Source organism: Macaca nemestrina, chromosome 4 (assembly GCF_043159975.1).
Source record: "Macaca nemestrina isolate mMacNem1 chromosome 4, mMacNem.hap1, whole genome shotgun sequence".
In the NCBI taxonomy this organism is placed as follows: Eukaryota; Metazoa; Chordata; class Mammalia; order Primates; family Cercopithecidae; genus Macaca; species Macaca nemestrina.
Window position 1 is genome coordinate 7,366,051 of NC_092128.1, and position 23,117 is coordinate 7,389,167.

The following is a 23,117-nucleotide window of genomic DNA, read 5'->3' on the forward strand; positions in this document are numbered from 1 at the left end:
TAGTTTTGTTGTTGTTTTTTGTTTTTTGAGATAAAGCCTTGCTCTGTCACCCAGACTGGAGTGCAGTGGTACGATCTTGGCTCATTGCAACCTCCACCTCCCAGCTTCAAGCAATTCTCCTGCTTCAGCCTCCCAAGTAGCTGGGATTACAGGCGCCTGCCACCGCGCCCAGCTAATTTTTTTATTTTTAGTGGAGATGGGGTTTCACCATGTTGGCCAGGCTAGTCTCGAACTTCTGACTTCATATGATCCACCTGCCTCGGCCTTCCAAAGTGCTGGGATTATGGGCGTGAGCCACCATGCCCAGCTTGGAGTCATATTTTTAATGGATTTTAAATGTACATTTTACATACTAAGAATATTAACTTTTTGTCTTGTTATATTTCCCCTAGCCTATTGTTATTCAATTTATTTTTCATTTGCAGCAATGTTACATTTTTTTAATTAAAAAAAAGACGTTTTTCAGCTGCCTTTTCCATTGGCTTTAAGCTTTGAAATTTCTTCTTTTTTCATAGAACAGACAAGTATTAATCTATGTTTTTATATTTTGTAATTCTCCTTTAAGAAGTTTATGATGGTGATGTTTTTAAAGAGACAGTCTCACTCTGTTGCCCAGGCTGGAGTAGAGTGTCGCTATTATAGCTCACTATAACCTCCAGCTCCTGGACTCAAGCAATCCTCTTGCCTCTGCCTCCTGAGTAGCTCGGACTGCAGGTGTGCACCAACACACTCGCCTAATTTTTTAATAAAAATTTTTATAGAGATGGTGTCTCACCGTGTTGTCAGGCTGGTCTTAGAACTCCTGGCCTCAAGCAATCCTCTTGCCTTCGCCTCCTAAAGCGCTGGAATTACAAGCATGAGCCACCACACCTGACCACGGTTTGATTTTTTAAAATAAAATTAACATTAATCCAGTTATTATTTATTTGTGTTATGGTATGAAATGAAGACCTAGAATTTTCTCAAATGGCTGTTTAAGCAGCATTAAACAACAAATACAACAAAAACATTTTAAAAGTCTTTTTCCATACAGATTTGTAGTATCTCTTTAATGTATATGGTGTACACTTGTACCCTTAATATGAAAAATTTAAATATTTGCAACTTTGAGGATTCTAATGACCCAGAAAGACCATAAATGCAATATTAAAAATTGCAGAATAATTTAAAATATACTTTATTTATACCTTTATTCAGGTATTCCTGAATGCTGATTTAAGTTAAAAATATGTGGGAACAGGCCACCTAGCACCTACATTTCAATGAGATTTTATTTTCACTCATCATAAAGTATTTAACGGGGGAAACTTACATCATATAAGGAGAGCAAAGTAGTGGTGAGGTCCCTCTTCAGCTGATTTCTCTCCTTCACAGGAATATTTTGTGGGAATCTGAAGTTTCTTGCTAGGAAAGGACAGTTGCTCTACTTCTGCCGCCCTTGAGAGTTTTGGAAAGGACTGTGCTATTTACCGTTTTTAGAGAGAGCCTATCATTCATGTGCTAGATGACCTATCACACATTCATCAGATTCTCTTTCGGGCCTGTGATGAGTAAAGGGAATGAGGTCAAGCCTGCCTGATAGAGAGATTTTTCCCCTACTTGCTTCCAGAGAGTGTGTGTGGAAATATTCTAAACAGTTCCACTGCTCCCTAAAGTCTGGAGTTGGGAGCTACGTTCTCCATCTTACCCTGTGTAGAAGCTTCTTTTCTGCTCTCCTGTAGTAGTCTATTTGCACCGTTTCTCTAGGGATTGTGGATTGCAAGGTTTGTTAACTTGTTTTTTGAAAAGCAACAAATATCGTATGTATCAGTTTCACAGTATTTCCTGTTTTTCTCTATTTTGTATTTATTTTTGTTCTTTGGTTAGTGTCCATATTTTTACCTTTAAACATAACTCATTATATATAATTTATTTTACATAACATTAAAATTCTCAGTTTGGTCTCTACAACCAAGCATTTTTAAAGTCTTAAAAAAAGGTTTTTTTTTTTACCTACACATTATGTTATTGCTATATCTTTTTCTTATTTGTTTTTTGAGATGGGGTTGTGATGTGTGGCTCTGTCTAGAGTGCAGTGGCATAGTCATAGCTCACTGTAACCTTGAGCTCCTGGGCTCGAGTGATCCTCCTCCCTCACCCTCTCAAATAGATAGGATTACAGGCACGGGCCACCACACCTGGCTAATTTTTACTTATTTATTTATTTCTGTAGAAATGAGGTCTTCTCATGTTTCCCAGGCTGGTCTCAAACTCCCGGCCTCAAGCAATCCTCCCTCCTCAGCCTCCCAAAGCACTGGGATTACAGGCGTGAGCCACCGCACCCAGCCTGTTATTGCTCTGTCTTTCCAATGTTTTGGTATTGGTGTTTAAGCATGTGGTGTGCAAAATCTATGTCAGGGGATTTACAGAGAATCTGTGCTTAAGCATATAACCAGTTTTTGTAAAACACATAAGCATTTCTATTTAACTCACTATAAATCTGTTAAACCTAGCCATTTGGATTTTGTAAAAAGAAATCAAAGCAACGATACTATTAAACATTCTAAATTTTGTTTGTACGCTACATCCTCATAATCTGGTGGTGGGATGATGCTGTCAACTGAGATGGCATCAGAATTCCTGGGTTTGAGCCTGGAGTGACGTGACCTACAGCCAGTCTCTAATCTTTCGGGAGCTTAGCTTCTTTAACTGGGATAAAAGGCTGATGAGTTCTAAAACCTCTGAGAGCCTTTCCACCATTAATATTTTGTATTTTATTATTTGTACCCTTTTAATTTTATGTATTTTATCATTTTGAAGCATAAAATTCAATGTTTATGTTTTATTTATTTATTTGTACTAATTGCTGTATAATAAGCATTTAGTATATACTGCAAAAAAAAAATGTAGGTAATATCCTTATCTGATCATTGTAACAGCCACGTTAGTTCGATAGCATCATTCCCATATTTTGGATTAGGAGGCTGAGGCTCAGAAGAGTGGCTTGTCTAACTCTCCCTGGAAGATACTGCTTCCCTGCAATGTTACTGATAGAAAAAAAAAAACTCCTTCTCCCAAACTGCATGAACCCCGCATCACTAGCATTTCATCATTACCCATGGTTTAATCATCACTCATGTTTGCATGTTTGCCTCCAAACCATGACACTTCTGCTCCCATGGGGGAAAAAAAATCATGCCAACTGATTGTAGATTTATTTAGATTGAAGCCATCTGGTTGTAACATTCTCTTTCTTCTTCGCTTTGCAAAACCCCTGCCTTCTCATTCTCCTCCGTGGGGTTATCTATCCGCCTGCATCTCAGGCGGTTTCCTTCATGCCCTGCAGGTACAGCACAGCGTTCACCGCAGGCTGTCCACCTCAGCTCCTGCAATCTGTGGGCAGCTTCAACAGCCACGTGGACAGCACCACTGGCCCAAAGAAATGGACAGATAGTGATGAGAATTATGAAGAGAAAGAAATGGAGGGAGGCTGGGCACGGTGGCTCACGCCTGTAATCCCAGCACTTTGGGAGGCTGAGGCGGGCGGATCACGAGGTCAGGAGATTGAGACCATCCTGGCTAACACAGTGAAACCCCGTCTCTACTAAAAATACAAAAAATTAGCCAGGCGTGGTGGCGGGTGCCGGGAGGCTGAGGCAGGAGAATGGCGTGAACCCGGGAGGCGGAGCTTGCAGTGAGCTGAGATCGCGCCACTGCACTCCAGCCTGGGCGACATAGCCAGACTCCGTCTAAAAAAAAAAAAAAAATTGGGGGTAAGGGTGATAGAGAGGGATAGGATTCTGCTATTTAATATGGGGTGGTTTGAAAGACCACTGTGATAAAGTGGCATTTGATCAGATAACTGAACAAAGTGAGATAACGGGTCATGCAGATGCCTGGGAGAAGAACATTCCAGGGGAAGCCAATCACGTGCAGAGGCTCTGAGATAGGATGAGGCTTGGCAGGCTGGGAGAGAAGCAGGAAGGCCCATGCAGCCGTGTGGTGGGTGAGGGAGGCAGGAAGAGAAAGGTCAGGGAAAGCAGGGAACACACCACGGCGCACCCTACTGGAGAGACAGTGTTGCTTTGTAATAATGCAAATAGCTCCCAGGAAGACGACCTGGCTCCAAAGGAGTGTGCACACACGAACATCATGTGAAAACCTGTCTCTAGCCTCAGTAGGTACAGTTTGCATCTCAAAACAGTTGATAAAAAAGAGTGAACGTGCATGGGTAGCACACAGTCGGCAAGAGATAAATCCTGGAGGGATGAGTGAATACTTGCATATGTGAAGGCAGGGCCGCCGGCTGCTGCCTCACCTGCCCACACAACAGGATCCCACACTTGTGACTCAGGAGCATGCCTGGCTCAGGCGGCCACCTACATCACTTGGGGGTGTGGGGAACAAACAGGCTGACAGATAGCAAGCGCTGGCAAAGGGCCAGGAGAGGCAGGTGCACACATCCACAGTCACAGCTGAAGGTTTCAGGACAACTCTAAGAAACTTAGAAATAAAGTTGAATTCCATCAGTAAGAATATCAAAGATATGAACAAAATTATACACACACACAACCTACAATCAAAAAGAAAAAATATACATTCTTTGAAAATACACATAGAAGGGCCATGTGTGGTGGCTCATGCCTGTAATCCCAGCACTTTGAGAGGTTAAGGTGGGAGGATATTGCTTGAGACCAGCCTGGGCAGCATAGTGAGACCCCATCTCTACCAAAAGTTAAGAAAATAGGCCAGGTGTGGTGGCTCATGCTTGCAGTTCCAACATTTGAGAGGCTAAGGTGGGAGGATCGCTTGACCCCAGGAGTTCGAGGCTGCAGTGAGCTTCAGTTACTCCACTGCACTCCAGCCTGGGTGACAGAGAGAGATCGTGTCTCAAAAAGAAAAAAGGTATAAAATACACATAGACATTGTGAAAAATTGACCCAGCTTAAGACACAACAGAAATTTCAAATTTCTGACCACAATACAGTTAAGTAGTAAGAAACAAAAAATAATTGTAAAAATCTCTTAAAATTGTTTGGAAACTTTCAAAATCACTCCTAAAAAAAACCAATCTGGATTAAAGAAGAAACCAAAAAAGACACCAGTGCCTGGGAAGTTTATAGGCCAGTTCTCTGCAAGTTCCCAAACACAGTTAATCTCTGTCTTATGTAAAGTTTTAGAAAAAAGGAAAAACCGTACGATTTGTTCTATGAGTCTGGTAAACTGAAAAGTATAGGAATACGGTACAAAGAAAATCATAAACACATCTTACTTTTTTTTTTTGAGACAGGGTCTCGCTCTGTTGCCTAGGCTGGAGTGCAGTGCAGCCTCCATCTCCTGGGTTGAAGCGATTCTTCTGCCTCAGCCTCCTGAGTAGCTAGGATTACAGGCATGCGCCACCACGCCCGGCTAATTTTTGTATTTTCAGTGGAGACGGGGTTTCTCCATGTTGGTCAGGTGGGTCTTGAACTCCCGACCTCAGGTGATCCACCCGCCTCAGCCTCTCAAAGTGCTGGGATTCTAGGCATGAACCATTGTGTCTGATCCACATCTTACTTTTGAACACAGATGTGATGCGTGTGCGCGGGGTGAGAAGGGGTGGAGAGCATGTGTGTGAGTGGGTGTTGGGAGATATTTACGTCTACATCTAGCGACTCTAGGGGAGCGTTTCTATGGGTATTATGTGGGTTTGAAAATTTTTGAAATAAAAAAACAAAACCAATCTAAACCATAGTGTTATGGGGTGAACTGTGCTCCCCAAAACGATATTTTCAAGTCCCAGGAACTTCAAAATGTGTCTTGATCTGGAAACAAGGTCTTTGCAGATGCAATGAGGTCATACCGGGGTAGAGGGAGCCCTTCATTCAATGTGACTGGTGTCCTTCTGAGACTGGGTTGGGGGAGACACAGACACAGACAGACAGGGAGGACGCCGGTGAACAGAGAGGCGGAGCTGGCAGCCACCGCCAGAAGCTGAAGAGACGGGGAAGGAGCCTCCCCTTCAGGTCTCAGAAGGAGTAAGGTCCTGCTCACACCTTGATTTTGGACCTCTGACCTCCAAAACTGGGAAAATATGAATTTCTGTTATTTCAAGCCCCTTGGTTTGTGCTACTTCATTACAGCAGTCCTAGGAAACGAATACACATCAACATAGTAACTAAATGATAAGTCAGAATTATTCCCATGAAAGTCAAAAGCAGAAAGGATGCCTGCTACCGCCATTTCTAATCAACATTAGCGAGGTAGAAGGAAAATTATCTTCAGCTGATAGAAAATGCAAGCAACTCTACCCACCAACCACTAACAATTAAGAGTTTACTGAGGTTTCTATTTACGAGATGAAATATACCAAAAGATCTCATTCCTATGTACCAGTAATAATTAAAAAATATAACAAGAAGGTCCCAAATCACAATTTTTAAAACAACCAAAAAATCAAGATAAACAGAAATAAATTTTCGTACATAATATCTACAAAGCAAATGACAAAACACCAAAAGAATGTAAAAGCAGATCTGAATAAATGCCCATAGGTGGGGACATTTATCATCAAAAAGATGTAAATTCTTTCCCATTTTAATCTATCATCTCTATACAATTCCAGTGAAAATCTCAACACGTTTTTCCTGGAACTTGATAAGACAATCCTAGTTAAGACATTTTGCAGAATGAAGTGGAAAGATTTGTCCCACAAATCTTCTTATCAAGAAAATAAGAAGATATAAAAACTTCTTATCAACCTGTACTAATCAAGAGATAGCGTGATTAGCCTAGAAATACAAAAATACCATCATAGAGCAGAAGAGAGATGCTGGAAATAGACCCAGGAATACACAGATATTTGATAAAATGATAAAAACAGCATTGCAACCAATGAAGAAACGGTGGACTATTCAATGAATGGTGTAGGGAAAATTGGCTATTCATTCTGAAAAAGTTACATTACATTCTTAACGTACACCATTCCCAGAACAAACAGTTCCAGGTAGACTCAAAGTTTAATGTAAAAACCGATTTTTTTTTTTTTTTTTTTTTTTTACATGAGGAAGAAACTAGAGAAGAGTATTGGGCCGTGCGCAGTGGCTCATACCTGTAATCTCAGCACTTTGAAGCTGAGGCAGGCGGATCACCTGAGGTCAGGAGTTTGAGACCAGCCAGACCAGCCTGACTAACATGGCGAAACCCCGTCTCTGCTAAAAATACAAAAATTAGCCGGATGTGGTGGTGGGTGCCTGTAATCCCAACTACTCAGGAGGCTGAGGCAGGAGAATCACTTGAACCTGGGAGGCGGAGATTGCAGTGAGCCAAGAGCACGCCATTGCACTCTAGCCTGGCTGATAGAGCGAGACTCCATCTCAACAACAACAACAACAAAAACAAACCAGAAAAAACAGTATCATCATGATCTCAGGGTAAGGAAAAAGTTCTTGAACAGGAGACAAAACCCAAAAAACATAAAGAAAAAATAGCGATATGTTTTTTTGTTTTATTATGTTAAAGCTAGCTACTATTATAATAGTAAGATTCCAAAATGATAATGGCTCAAATGCAATAGAAGTTTATTTCTACGCATTTAGCCATCCAAGGCAGGTGCTCCTGACTGGGGGAAGCCCTCCATGTGGTCATTCAGGGATGCAGGCTGGCAGAGGCTCTTCAACCCAGAGCACCCGAAGTCACTTAGTCATCTCTGCCCCAGTCAGCCAGAACAGGAAATGAGTGTGGAGGGGACAGACCAGTTTCCTAAGAGCCTTGGTCGGGAAATGGTACATGTTACTTGCACTCACATCCCATGGTTAAAACTTAGTCACAAGGCTATTCCTATTGAAGAGCGGCTAGGAAGTTCAGTCTAGTGCCCAGCAAGAGGAGGTAGGCTTTTTTTTTTTTTGGAGACGGAATCTCGCTCTGTCACCCAGGCTGGAGTGCAGTGGTGCAATCTCGGCTCACTGCAAGCTCCGCCTCCCAGGTTCACACCATTCTCCTACCTTAGTCTCCCAAGTAGCTGGGACTACAGGCGCCCGTCGCCACGCCCGGCTAATTTTTTGTATTTTTAGTGGAGACGGGGTTTCACCGTGTTAGCCAGGGAAATGGGCTTTTTGGTGAACTTAAATACTTAAAAATTTCTGGCCAGGAACAGTGACTCATGCCTGTAATCCCAGCACTTTGGGAAGCCGAGGCAGGCAGACCACTTGAGGTCAAGAGTTCGAGATCAGCCTGGCCAGTATGGTGAAACCCCGTCTCTACTAAAAATACAAAATATTAGCTGGTTGAGGTGGTAGGCACCTGTAATCCCAGCTACTTAGGAGGCTGATGCACAAAAATCACTTGAACCTGGGAGGTGGAGGTTGCAGTGAGCCAAGATTGTGCCACTGCATTCCAGCCTGGGCAACAGAGTGAGACCCTGTCTCAAAATAAATAAATACAATTTTGCTGAACATAAGACACCCCCAGAGAAGAAGAAAAGATAGGCTGTAGCCTGAGGACCGATATTCTCAGTATTCATCATATAGAATTTCTGTTATAAGGACATGTGTGAATCAATAACAAAATGACAAACACCACATTAGAAAAAGTGGCAAAGGATATGAACAGATAAATCGACAGAAAAATGATCTGTAAGCAATCTATGAAAATAGGAAAAAAGTCGATGGCCAGTAATACCAAGAAAAGAAAACGTAGCCTATTTTTTGGCCAGCTGTGGCCAACATTAGAAAGACGGGTCACGGGTCGCATTCAGCTCCGGCTGCAGGGAAACGACACTTTGTCTGTGTGATGAGACTGTTAATCGGTGAAACTTTTCAAGGACAATTTGGCATTATCTTTCAAAATTTAAAATAAAAATTCCCTTTTTCCCAGCAATTCCACTTTTAGGAATTTATCTTATAGGCACAATCAATCACACAAAGATATATGTGCATGAATTGTAACTGCTGCATTTTTTAGGTAATAGTAAAAAAGAAAAATAACCTATTCAGAAATGGCTAAAGAAGTTATGACAATCAATTATAAAATCCATATGGGCTCACACTTGTAATCTCAACACTTTGGGAGGCCGAGGCGGGCGGATCATTTGAGGTTAGGAGTTAGAGACCACTTTGGCCAACATGGCGAAACCCCGTCTCTACTAAAAATACAAAAAAATGAGCTGGGCGTGGTGGCGCCCACCTATAATCCCAGCTCTTGGGGGAGGCTGAGGCAGGAGAATTGCTTGAACCTGCCAGACAGAGGTTGTAGTGAGCTGAGATCGCACCACTGCACTCCAGCCTGGGAGACAGAGCGAGACTCCATCTAAAAAAAAAAAAAAAGAAAAAAGAAAATCCGTAAGAAATATCATAAAACACAGCAATTCAAAACTGAAGTAAGTCTTAAGTACTGTCATGGGAAAAGTTCCAAAAATTAAAAATAAAAGAGTAAGTCTCAGGACAGTACAGATAGTATGATTCCATATATTTAAAAATCCCTCGGCCGGGCACAGTGGCTCACGCCTGTAATCCCAGCACTTCGGGAGGCCAAGACAGGCGGATCACGAGGTCAGGAGATTGAGACCATCCTGGCCAACACGGTGAAACCCCGTCTCTACTAAAAATACAAAAAAACTAGCTGGGCGTGGTGGCAGGCGCCTGTAGTCCCAGCTACTCGGGAGGCTGAGGCAGGAGAATGGCATGAACCCAGGGGGCAGAGTTTGCAGTGAGCCAAGATTGCGCCACTGCACTCCAGCCTGGGCGACAGAGCGAGACTCCATCTCAAAAATAAATAAATAAATAAATAAATAAATAAATAAATAAATAAATATCCCAGGCCAGGCGTGGTGGCTCATGCCAGTAATCCCAGCACTTTGTGAGGCTGAGGTGGGCAGATCACTTGAGGCCAGGAGTTAAAGAGCAACCTGGCCAACATGGCAAAACCTCGTCTCTACTAAAAGTACAAAAATTAGCCGGCATGGTGGCAGGCACCTGGAATCCCAGCTACCTGAGAGGCTGAGGCAGGAGAATTGCTTGAACCCAAAAGGAGGAGGTTAGAGATTGTAGAGATTGCGCCATTGCACTCCAGCCTGGGTGACAGAGGGAAACTGTCTCAAAAAAAAAAAGAAAGTAAAATAAATAAAAATCCTTAACCCTGTGTATGTACGTGTGCATATAGGTGTGTGTGTGTGTATATATATAAAAATGCATAAAAACAAGGGTCTGAAAAGACGCACTCCATATTGTGTTTGGTTTCTCTTGGGTTTTGGACAATGAACATGTATTATCTTTGCAGTTAAATAAGAGAATGTGTCCACCGATCAGGCCAACATGGAAAAAGAGAATCCCATTTTGCTCGGCCTTCCATTCCTGAAGGAGGTGTTTCCTGCTAAGGAACAGGGACATTTCATCAGCTTGCAGTGCAGCCTGAGGAATGCCCTTACAAATGACTCACCTCCTGTGGCTCCAGCTCAGTGTTCTGCCAACATTAACCTACATGTGGCCGGAGGCATGATCGTAGGAGGCATGGGCCCCGCAAGCTGCTCAGATGCTCCTGGGACTCAGCCGCCCAGCAGCGTTGATAGCCAATGGCTCACAACAGAGTCCCTCCCCAGGGGCTGTCCTTGGCCAGCCATGGCTACCATGTCCAAGGTCATACCTGCTCCCAAGGGAGGGTGGTGTTCCTATCCAATGACTGGTCCATGCCTGGTCTCCTTACCTGGAACTGGGATCCCTTTGAATGGCTCTTGGGGCAGCTCTGGGAGTGTGCTGCTCAGATGTCCCTTCACAAGAACCTGCTGCGGGGGATGGATCTGAATGCTTCCCCCTGCCAAAGCTTTTGGATCTACTGAAGCTCATGCCAAGGTCATGCCGTTCCCAGGGTGCTCCCACCCAATGACTAAGCACAGTGTGTGGGTGGTGGTGGGGAGGAAATGGAGATGCACCACCTGGTCCCAATGCAGGTCTCCCTGACACGCGACTTTTGCAATGGGGCTCCCGCTAACCCACTGAGCCTTTCTGAGACCCGCACCTTGTCTGAAGCTCTTCAAAGTAAACCTCCTTCCTTCTCTCTCCTCCTCCACGTGTGTCAGGCCAGAAGCATCAGCTCACACTTTTTCTTCTGTTCTCCTATCTCTTGCCCCATAAACTCCTTCTCTTGTTGTTTCATTGTGGGGTCCTGGCTTCAGAGCTCCCCGTGGATGAGCGCTGCAGCTCCCTCCCGACCGCCCCACCCCCAGTCTTGCTCTCCTCACTCCTGTGGCTCCCAGTGGACCCCCTGTGGTTGAAACTCCATCTCAGACTTTGTGCTGGGGAACTCAGCCTGTGAGAAGGGTTGACATTAAGGTCCCTGCGAAAGAATATCTTCAACCCAAAATAGCAAATGGACATTTTAAAGCAGGACGCTTTCAGAGGCAAAAGAAGATTAAAGGCTCGTATGGCTGGAATAGATTTCCAATCTTCTGTTGAAGCAGACAGAGACACAGAAGGTCTCCCTCCGGAGGAGTCCAGCTCAGAAGGGAAGATCTCTGTGACGCCGTCACTGGCTCTTGTCCCCAGGAATATTCCTACCTGAAGCATGAGAAGCTCCAATCAGCCTTGCTCGGATCAGTCCCTCTCTCTTTTTGTTTCTTATTATTTTAATCTTTCCCCGAAAAGTTTCCAGGTGGTAGTCTAGCTTTTCTTTCAAATCATCTGGAAAAATATTCAACACATGAGAATGTATAAACCGCAACTATAGAAATTGAAACGGTGTATCATCATTATGACTTATTCCTAAAATCCATGCTATTTCACAGAAGTTCTAACTTTAAAAGAGAATTTTGGAGCCAGGTGTGGTGTCTCATGCCTGTAATCCCAGCACTTTGGGAGGCTGAGGCAGGCAGATCACTTGAGGTCAGGGGTTCGAGACCAGCCTGGCCAACATGGTGAAACCCCCTCTCTACTAAAAATATAAAAATTAGCCAGGCGTAGTGGTGGGTGCCTGTAATCCCAGGAACTCGGGAGGCTGAGGCAAGAGAATCGCTTGAACCCGGGAGGCAGAGGTTGCAGTGAGCCAAGATGGCGCCACTGCACTCCAGCCTGGGCAACAAGAGCGAAACTCCATCTCAAAAAAAAAAAGAAGATAGAATTTTTATCCTTTTTTTTTTTTTTTTTTTTTTTGAGACGGAGTCTTGCTCTGTCACCCAGGCTGGAGTGCAGTGGCCGGATCTCAGCTCACTGCAAGCTCCGCCTCCCGGGTTTACGCCATTCTCCTGCCTCAGCCTCCCAAGTAGCTGGGACTACAGGCGCCCACCACCGTGCCCGGCTAGTTTTTTGTATTTTTAGTAGAGACGGGGTTTCACCGTGTTAGCCAGGATGGTCTCGATCTCCTGACCTCGTGATCCACCCGCATCGGCCTCCCAAAGTGCTGGGATTACAGGCTTGAGCCACCGCGCCCGGCCGAATTTTTATCCTATTTAAGGGAGAGAAACAAAAGTGATTCATTATAAAAATCAACTGTAAGTATTTTTCTGTTTCGTTTTTGTTGAGACAGGGCCTCATTCTGTTACCAACGTTGGAGTGCAGTGGCATGATCATAGCTCACTGCAGCCTTGACCTCCTGGGATCAAGCAATCCTCGTGCCTCAACATCCTAAGTAGCTGGGACTACAGGTGTGCATCACCACACCTGGCTAATTTTTAAATTTTTTGTAGTGATAGAGTCTTGCTATATTGCCCAGGCTGGTCTTGAACTCCTGGCCTCAAGGGATCCTCCCACCTCGGTCTCCCAAAGTTCTGGGATTATAGTTGTAAGCCACCATGTCAGGCCCTGTAAATAATATTCTATGGTTCTAGTGAAATATCTCTATTTTAGTAAATGACTATTAACATTTTAATAGAAAAAGCATGCATTATAGAGCTTTGGCGCAATCTGGGTTTGCTACTATCTGTGCTTCTAATTTTGTAGTAGCTCTTTGGAAAGTTATCGAACCACTAGAGTCTTAGTTTCGTTAGCTCAGAGAAGGGATGACTATCGTGTTCCTGGCAGTACTCTAGTATGAGGAAGAAGAAATATATCACCCAGCACAGAGCCTGGCACCCAACAGTCACTTAATATTTGGAGGTTAATATGATGATGATAAAGGAGGCTGGGACCAGGTGAGATGGATGCAGGTGCCTCAGAGATCTAAATTCCTAAGTCCCAGCAATCCGGGTCAGGAGCAAGTTCAATGGGAACAGGTTCATGGTAATCTCAGCAGAAGGAGGGATCTCCTTCCTTGTTTTTAAAAAGAGGCAGGGATACAAGCTGTACAGCTGTGCTTGCAGGCCTGGGCAGCATCTCAGCTCAAAGGTCTGCAGACACCTCACTCGCATCCAGGATGTAGGAGGCAGTAGGAGGAAGGAGAAGTGGGACGCCATGAGCCAGGCCCTGGAGGAGATAAAGGCAATTGGGGCAGCAGCAGTCACTGACATGAAGTGGAGGGTGTGGGGTTTTCAGAAGATGGTCATGCTGTTGGCTTGCAGTGTAGAGGGACCAGGACTACAGGAAAAGTGGATGGCAGCAGGTCATGGACAGACCATTTGTGTAACTCAGTGGGGGCAGTTCCCTGGGCCCCTCGCCCTGCTCCCCCAAGCTGAGGAGTCTATCGGCCTTACCTATGAGTGTCAGCTGGGGAAGACAGGGTTTTGTTGAAGAAATTGTCCTTAAACCCATGATGAAGTCACTGTGAATTAAAGGAGGAAGGTGTCAACCTGATCTCCAGCAGAGCCTAGAACACCCTAATCCTGCGTTTGAGGCTCTGCGTGGGTCAAAGGCTCAGATCAAGGAGGAGAAGCAGAGGTGTCTGGTTGGGCAGTACAACCGCATGTTAGCAGTAGCGACCCCCTAGTCTCTTATAAAGGGGACCACAATGTATGATGAATGTATAAGAAGGTTGACAGATCTTATGGCCTGTATGTTTGTGTCCCCACCAAAATTCAAAGTGCCCCTCAGTATGATGGTATTTGCAGGTGCGGCCTTGCAGGGGCATAATTGGGTCATGGAGCTAGCTTGACAACATGAGGACATAGCAAAAAGATGGCTGTCTAGCACCCAGGAAGAGGGCCCTCTCTAAGAACTCAACCGTGCTGGCACCCTCGCCTCAGACTTCCAGCCTCCAGGACTCTGAGAAATAAATGTTTGTTGTTTAAGCCACCCCATTTGTGGTGTTTTGTTACAGCAGCGAAGCTGACTAAGACACCAGATATGTCTCTAAATTCATGGTGTGCTTCTGAAAGGCTGGGGGAGGTATCCATCCCCTGGTCATTCCTGGCACTGTGTCCCCATGGCAGCATCCTTGTACTTCTGGGAGAAAAGTTAGAATTCCACAATCTGTCAGGTTATCCCAACCTGTCCCCTGCTGGTGGCTTTCCCGGTGACTTCTTGCCCAGCAAGTTGCCAAACATGCTGCTCCTTCTTTTGAACAGATGAGGCAGCGTGGGTCACAGGGGCAGCAGGGAAGCCAGGCCCTCACTCCACACTCTTCCCATGCACGAGGCTAGAAATAGACAGTCCTGTGCCCTCAGACGTTGGTGACCCCCTTAGAAACAGTGTTATTTATGATAGGTGCCTGGCCAACATCTACATTTCCACCACACAACTGCCAGTGACTTGAGTCACATTCAGGAGTCACCTAGAGTCACTTTCCCGCAGGGTGAACCTCATGGGATGGCTTCTTTCTCTGCCTGTTCTTCCTACTGCTTCTCCTCATCTTTTTGTTTCTGAGCTCATAGTGGGTCACATTTACAGTGGATTGGGTTGACTTTCAGCCTGAAACTTACTTAATATTGACATCATTGCTTTGGTACTCCTAGCTTGCCTAAGGTTTATACTCCATTGTAAATTAGATGAGTGATTTCAAATTCTAAGTGTAGCTAACTAGTGCTAGTATCACAATTCTTTAAAACCCATAAGCATGAAAGAATATGCTCTTAACAGTGGTTGGTCTGATTCCACTTCTTTCATGGAATTCCTAGATCATCTCATTTTCCTGCATTAAGCCCTTAATAGCTCCTCACAGCTTCAAGATAAAATTCAAATAATGCCCTTTATGAGCAGTTATCCCCCTGCCCCGCCTTTTTTAAAGTGATGGGGTTTGCCATGTTGCCAGGCTGCTCTGGAGCTCCTGAGCTCAAGGGATCTGCCCACCTTGGCCCCCCGAAGTGCTGGGATTACAGGTGTGAGCCACCAGGCTGGGCTGGGAGTTCCCTTTTAATAACTTTGGTTTTGCCCACCTTCCTCCTGCAACTCTATACTGATATATAAACTACATAAAATATGGTAGCATGTATTTCAAGCTCACTATGTCTTCTCTTGCCTGTGGGCCTTTGCAGTGCTGCTTAAGCTACTTAAAACACCTTTTCCTTCCTCTCCACCTGGAGCATTACAACTCATCATTCAGACCTCAGTTGACATGTCACTTCTTCCTGAAGTTATCTCCAAGGATGTGGCCAGTGCCCCTATGTTTAGCTTGTGGAAGCACCGCCCCTCCACCCCTCTGCCATGAGCCCAAGTACAGGGCCCAGGTCTCACATGTCCACCATGCACCAAGAGCCCCTCGTGCAGTGCCTGCTCCAATACCCACCAAAAAGATTCTTTGTCCCCTAGTGCAGTGCCTGCCCCAACACCCACCAAAAAGATTCTTTGTACAAAATACTCAAGTGCCATCAGGGAGAGCACTACCTTCAGAGTAGATTAGATGGACGGGCACAGTCGCTTACACCTGTAATCCCAGCACTTTGGGAGGCTGAGGCGGACAGATCACTTGAGGTAATGAGTTCCAGACCCAGCCTGGCCAACATGGTGAAACCCTGTCTCTACTAAAAATACAAGAATTAGCCGGGCATGGTGGCGCGCACCTGTAATTCCAGCTGCACAGGAGGCTGAGGCAAGAGAATCACTTGAACCCAGGAGGCAGAGGTTGCAGTGAGCTGAGATAGTACCACTGCGCTCCAGCCTGGGTGACAGAGTGAAACTCCATAACAACAACAACAACAACAACAACAACAAAGTAGATTAGATAATGAGTGTTCTATCTTACCAACTTCGCTCATGTCATCTACCAAAATAATTTCTTCAAGAAAATAGTGTGGCGTGAGGTTCATGACGCTGGACACGGTCCGAAACAAGGCATGAAATTCTTCATTATGGAAGCAAATGACAATGCTGGCAGTCGGGAGGCGGGCTGGGTAATGTTTTTGAAGACACCTGCAGGCAGAAATAACATGAAGAAAACAATCCATCTAAATGCCTTGGATATTTTGTCATCTCATTCAAACACCTCTTCTTATTTGCATCTTTTTTACTCTTTCCTCCAATTGATCATTATGGTAGTAGGTGACAGTATATCTAAAATTACAAAAATGTATTTAACTTCTTATGTTGTTCTAGTATTTTCTGAATCATTTCCTCCTTCTTAATGTCAGTAATAATTACTCTTTCCTGAGACTGTGTTGGTAATCTTAGTTCTATTTTAAACATAGTATAAACACAAATTATATTCATATATTAGCTTCTGTTATAAAAATGAATTAGTTTTATCTCTCTTTTTTTGCTGTCACCACAGCAGAACAGATAAAAATGAATTACTAAGCTCGCACATTAAAAGGTATACATTAACTTTATTGTGCTGTCTTCAGAGAAAACTCCAACTTTATTCTTGTATTTGTGGAGTCCATCACAACAAAAAAGTGTAGCAGATATGGTCTAATTGGATTTCTTCTGAATATTTGACAAAACGCTTTATTTCATTTATTTTTATTTTTATTATTATTATTTTTTGAGATGGAGTTTCACTCTTGTTGCCCAGGCTGGAGTGTAATGGTGCCATCTTGGCTCACGGCAACCTCTGCCTCCTGGGTTCAAGTGATTGTCCTGCCTCAGCCTCCCAAGTAGCTGGGATTACAGGCGCACGCCACCACGCCTGGCCAATTTTTTGTGTTTTTAGTAGAGACAATGTTTCACCATGTTGGCCAGGCTGGTTTTGAACTCCTGACCTGAGGTGATCCACCCACCTCAGCCTCCCAAAGTGTTGGGATTATAGGCATGAGCCAATGTGCCTGGCCCAAAAATGCTTTATTTATTTTTTGTATGTGCACATGAGAGAAATACAGAAGCTGAATTCTGGAATTCTAGTAATATTAGTTATTAATTATTAGATTGATATATTATTTGGTTGTATTCTGAAATATATTTGGTTATAAATTAAAGAAATTAAAGAGCTAACTTTAGCAAAAGAAAGGGAGGTGTAGCTGGCACAGTGGCTCATGCCTGTAATCCTGGCACTTTGGGAGGCTGAGGTAGGTGGATTACCTGAGGTCACAGTTCGAGACCAGCCTGGACAACATGGCAAAATTCCGTCTTTACTAAAAATACAAAAATTAGCCAGATGTGGTGGCATGCACTTGTAGTTCCAGCTACTTAGGAGGCTAAGGCAGAGAATTTCTTGAACCTGGGAGAGGTAAGTTGTAGAGAGCCAAGATCATACCACTGCCTCCAAAGAAAAAAAAAAAAGAGAGAGAGAGAGAAAGAGAAAGAAAGAGAGAGAGGGAAGCGGAAGGGGCGGGGGCGGGGGAGGGGGAGGGGGAGGGGGGAGGGGGGAGGGGAGGGGAAGGGAGGGGAAGGGAGGGGAAGGGAGGGGAAGGGAGGGGAAGGGAGGGGAAGGGAAGGGAAGGGAGGGAAGGGAGGGAGGGGAGGGAGGGAGGGGAGGGGAGGGGAGAGGAGGGGAGGAGAGGGAAGGGAAGGGAAGGGAAGGGAAGGGAAGGGAGGGGAGGGAGGGAAGGAGGGGAGGGAAGGGGAGGGGAGGGGAGGGAAGGGAAGGGAAGGGAAGGGAGAGATGTATTGTGAGCTGACCCAAATGTCTCATAGGACCTAGCAACTGCAGCAGCTGGAGCCTTAAGGAATGATTAGAACTAGAGGCTTGAATGACGTCTGGACACTCTCCATCTCTGCTTTTGTGTTTACATCTGGGAAAAATAATAGTAGCAATAACAACCTACTTCCAAGGGCTGTGAAGATGCAATGAATTAACATGTCTACAACACTTAGAGAAGTGCCTGGCATGCAGTAAGTATTCAGATAGAAGGCTCATGACATGATTATCATCTTCCTTTGCAACTGGGCTTGTTTCCACTTCTTCAGTGGGAAATGTGATTGACATCGGCATATCTCATATCTCATAGGCAAGTACCCAAGGAGAAACTGATGGGACTTTACCTTTTCCAAGATCAAATATTGACCAGAAAAGATTCATTGGCCCAGCCTGCCATAGGTGCCCATCCCTGGGTTAATCAACTGGGGCCAGAAAATTGAGTCGAAATAAAAAAAATCATTGTTACCACTGCAATCACGTGGAAAGGGGGAAAAACAGTGGGAAAGGAGTGCTGGGCAGGCAATCCTACAGGCATCCCCTCAGGGTACTCACAAAATGAAGTCACCAGGGAAGGAGAGGGCCTTATCCTGGTCTTCATTTTCATCCAAGGCAAGATGAAGACAGAGAAGTCATGTCCACTGAGTGGAACTGACATCAGATTCAAGGGAATGGAGAGTCTGAGGGACAGGGCCAAGGAAGCACCAGAACAGATGGGAATGAGGGCACCTGCACCAACTGCACTTGGGTCTGGAACGGTGAATGGGAAAATGCGGCTGTGCAGAAACATGTGGAAAAATAATTAAAAGCCTTAAATGGCTCATGCTTGTCATCCTAGCACTTTGGGAGGCCAAGGCGGGCAGATCACCTGAGGTCAGGGGTTCGAGACCAGCCTGGCCAACATGGCGAAACCCCTTCTCTACTAAAAATACAAAAATGAGCTGGGCGTGGTGGTGCGCCCCTGTAATCCCAGCTTCTCAGGAGGCTGAGGCAGGAGAATCGCTTGAACCCAGAAGGCGGAGGTTGCAGTGAGCCGAGATCGTGCCACTGTACTCCAGCCTGGACGACAGATTGAGACTCTGTCTCAAAAAAATATTCCAGTAAGATCGTTGAGTTGTGAGACAGAAAGTAGGAGAGAAAGAGAAAATATGATGCTAGACTGAATTAATGGAAGACCAATACCATGAATAAGAGAAGTGGTGGTCCAGGATGACTTGTGCTGCTAAAATCACATCTCTGATGTTACAGTCAGTCCCAGGTGTATCACTTTAAGAAAACTGGAAATAAACTGCATCCCTTCAGTCTGATGTTGGTGGAGGAGCCTGAAGCTCACATGAGGACCCTTTAGAACCCCAAGAGAACCTGGTGTGTGTGGGTTTCTCAAAAACAGATCAATAAATGTTGCTGTGGTATGTCTATAAATACTTTCCTGGCCAGGTGCAGTGACTCATGCCTGTAATCCCAACACTTTGGGAGGCCAAGATGGGTGGATCACCTGAGGTCAGGAGTTCAAGACCAGCCTGGCTAACATGGTGAAACCCCATTTCTACTAAAAATACAAAAAATTAGCCAGGTGTGGTGGCGGGCGCCTGTAATCCCAGCTACTCGGGAGGCTGAGGCAGGAGAATCTCTTGAACCTGGGAGGCGGAGGTTGCAGTGAGCAGAGATCATGCCATTGCACTCTACCTTGGGTAACAAGAGCAAAATTCTGCCCCCCTCCCCGCCAAAAAAAATCTTTCCTGACCTAAGTAAGCTATTTTTAAGAGTAAAAGGAGGCCAGGCGTGGTGGGATGCCTGAGGCTGAGGCGGGCAGATCACGATGTCAGGAGATTGAGACCATCCAGGAGGCTAACATGGTGAAATGCTGTCTCTACTTAAAAAAAAAAAAAAAAAAAAAAATTAGCTGGGTGTGGTGGTGGGCACCTGTAGTCCCAGCTACTCAGGAGGCTGGGACAGGAGAATGGCGTGAACCCAGGGGGTGGAGCTTGCAGTGAGCCGAGATGGCACCACTGCACTCCAGCCTGGGCAACAGAGCAAGACTCCATCTCAAAATAATAATAATAAAAAAAAAGACTAAAGAAATTTGGATGGCCTTTGGTTGTCTTCAGTGAGCTGATCTTATAAATTTGCTAACCTTATACATTGCTGACCTTATACATTAATAATAGTTCAGTACAAAGCAGCACTGTTTTAGGCTGAATTGTGTCCTCCGAAATTCATATGGTGAAGTGCTAGTCCCCAGGACCTCAGAATGTGATCCTATTTGGAAAAAGAACTGTTGTAGAGATAATTAGTAAGGTTAGCTCATTAAGGTAGGCCCTAATCCAATATGAGTCACGTTCTTACAAAAAGGGGAAATTTGGACACAGAGGCAGACATATACAAAGGGAAGATGGCATTAAGAGTTATAGGGAGAAGACGGCCATCTACAAGCCAAGGAGAGACGTCTGGAACAGAGCCTTTCTTTACAGCTCTCAGAAGCAACCAATCCTGCCAACACCTTGATTTCAGACTTCTGGCCTCCAAAACTGAGAGAGAATAATTTTTGTTGTCTAAGCTACCCAGCTGATGGTACTTTCTTATAGCAGCCCTACCAAACCAATATTTGGATACCAAATTTTACCATGCATAGGTCTCAGCTGGGGTTCTTGCTGACTGCAGATTCTGATTAAGGAGATCCGGGCTGGGGTCTGAGATTCTGCATGGCTAGCAAGCTCCCAGGGGCTGTCCGTGCTGGTGGTTTTCAGGCCGTATTTTGAGTAGAAATACTCTAGCGGGCACAGGCACTATTACAATGACAATCTTTTGAGTACATTAGAAAAACATGGTGACAGATGACTGATAAACTGATTTGTAAATGGCTATTCATTTGTTCAAATCCTATTTAAAAAAATGGATTTTTCTAAATAATTTTTGGATGAGAGGAAGTTACAAATTGTAAATTATATAGAAATTAAAATGAAAGCCTATCATGTTAAAATCTAAGAGATATGGCTAAAATTTAAATCAGAATAAAATGAATATTTAGAAATGTATTATTATACCACAAAGAGGTCAAATAATTAAACTAACCTTATAAACTAGCAAGAAAAACAGGATAAAGCAAATGAAATAAAAATGAACCAGTAAAGATAACTAGGAATTAATGAACTGGAAGACAAAAAAGTAAAATTGGTAAGCATAATCAAAAGTTGGTTTTTTGAAAGACAAAACAATGCACATCAAGCTTAAAAAGAGAGTGGGAAAATATACAATAAAAAAATGAGAAAGAAGGTATGGTACCAGTGCAGATAATAATAATTAGGGAAATAAGCTACACAACTTTTTGCCAATAAATTTGAAAAATAGGTGGAAAAAAGTTTTATTACAATAGTGTCCTAAAAAGCCTCTAGAAATAGAAAGCTTGAGTAGAACAATAACCTTAGAGTAATCTGCAAGTTTATCAATGTCTACCACTAAAAAATGCACTGGTGAGGCCGGGCGCGGTGGCTCACGCCTGTAATCCCAGCACTTTGGGAGGCCGAGGGGGGCGGATCACAAGGTCAGGAGATCGAAACCACGGTGAAACCCCGTCTCTACTAAAAATACAAAAAATTAGCCGGGCGCGGTGGCGGGCGCCTGTAGTCCCAGCTACTCGGGAGGCTGAGGCAGGAGAATGGCGTAAACCCAGGAGGCGGAGCTTGCAGTGAGCCGAGATCGCGCCACTGCACTCCAGCCTGGGCGACAGAGCGAGACTCCGTCTCAAAAAACAAAACAAAACAAAACAAAACAAAAAAAAATGCACTGGTGATTCATAATTACCAAGCAAGTGCTATTTCAGCATAGTAGGTAATTATCATATTATCCCAACTATTTTAGAGAGTCAAAAACTTTCAAATTCATTTTATAAAGCCAGTATAAGTCTGATATCAAAATCTGATGAAGACAACACAAAAAAGAAAAACATAAATCAGGATTTTAAAAACTTGAATCATGCATAGACTTTTTTTGGAGAGAAAATAAGTTCTTAACCTCCAGAGATGAATTGTTACTTTAATGTTTCTTAAATATGTGAACTTATGAGCTCAGAATCTCCTTGTGCTCATAAGTTTGTACACGGCTATAAATAAAACAGTTAAAAATAATGAAATATGGCTAGAAGAGTTAAAATCAAATTAATAAATTATTTTAATTTCAGGTTGGATTTTGCTGAAATGACATCACCACTTATAACTTATTTTCTACTTGTTATAGGAAAGTTTATTTCTTAATTTGACTAGATTTTCCTACTATGTAGTGTGTGTTTGCTTAAATCTCTCAGTCCTATTTTTGTATTTGAAATACTGTTTTAAAAAATTCTATTGGCCATACTGTAAAGTAACTTCTCATAACATATAATTTAGGCATTTGGTCTGCCTCTGTTTGACATCATTTGTATAATGTACCTATTAAGTTTACTAATACTTTTCTCATTACCTACTGAAATTCAGTGACAATAGTAACAGGCTGTCCTCCTGTATAAGTATATATTAATTAAAAATAATAGGCTGGGTACGGTGGCTCATGCCTGCAATCCCAGCACTTTGGGAGGCCAAGGTGGTTGGATCACCTGAGGTCAGGAGTTCGAGACCAGCCTGACCAACATGGAGAAATCTCATCGCTACTAAAAATACAAAAATTAGCCAGGTGTGATGGCACATACCTGTAATCCCAGCTACTCAGAAGGCAGAGGCAGGAGAATCACTTGAACCTGGAGGCAGAGGTTGCAGTGAGCCGAGATTGTGCCATCGCTCTCCAGCCTGGGCGACACAGCAAAACTCCATCTCAAAAAATATACATATGTAAGTGGGAAGATGGAATTTTAGAATTCTCATGGAGAATCTCATTAAGAATTTGCAGACTTCTGAAAATACATACATAAATCTCAATTCAAATAACATGATTAAAAAAACAAGACCTAACTTATGCTGCCTACGAGAAACTCACTTCCCCTTTAAGGATATACCAGGATTAAAAGTGATGAGACGGAAAAAGATATTTCATGCAAATGGAAACCAAAAGAGAGCAGAGTATACTTATACTGAAGTAAAATAGTAAGTCAAAAACTTTAAAAAGAGATAAAACAGGTCATTTTACAGTGATAAGGGGCCCATTTCATCAAGAAGATATAACAATATTATATTGCCAGTTGGTAATATAATACCAAGATATAACATCAAGAAGACATATTGTAAATATGTCTGCACCCAACATCACAGAACCTAAATACATAAAGCAAATATTAATAATCTGAAGTGAGCAATAGACTGCAATAA

The 23,117-nt window shown here is 43.7% G+C and overlaps 1 protein-coding gene across 2 annotated transcripts in view; it reads right to left on the reverse strand.

Annotated features, from left to right (window-relative positions):
- LOC105474926 (polypeptide N-acetylgalactosaminyltransferase like 5) overlaps positions 1 to 23,117 on the reverse strand; it is a 65,132-nt gene that overhangs the window by 21,500 nt on the left and 20,515 nt on the right. For both annotated transcript variants that reach the window (XM_071094220.1, XM_071094221.1), the window contains 2 exons: positions 15,997 to 16,163; positions 11,508 to 11,630 (listed from right to left, as the gene is read on the reverse strand). In XM_071094220.1, the coding sequence (XP_070950321.1) occupies positions 11,508 to 11,630; positions 15,997 to 16,163 (290 nt within the window). The remainder of the gene's footprint in view (positions 1 to 11,507; positions 11,631 to 15,996; positions 16,164 to 23,117) is intronic.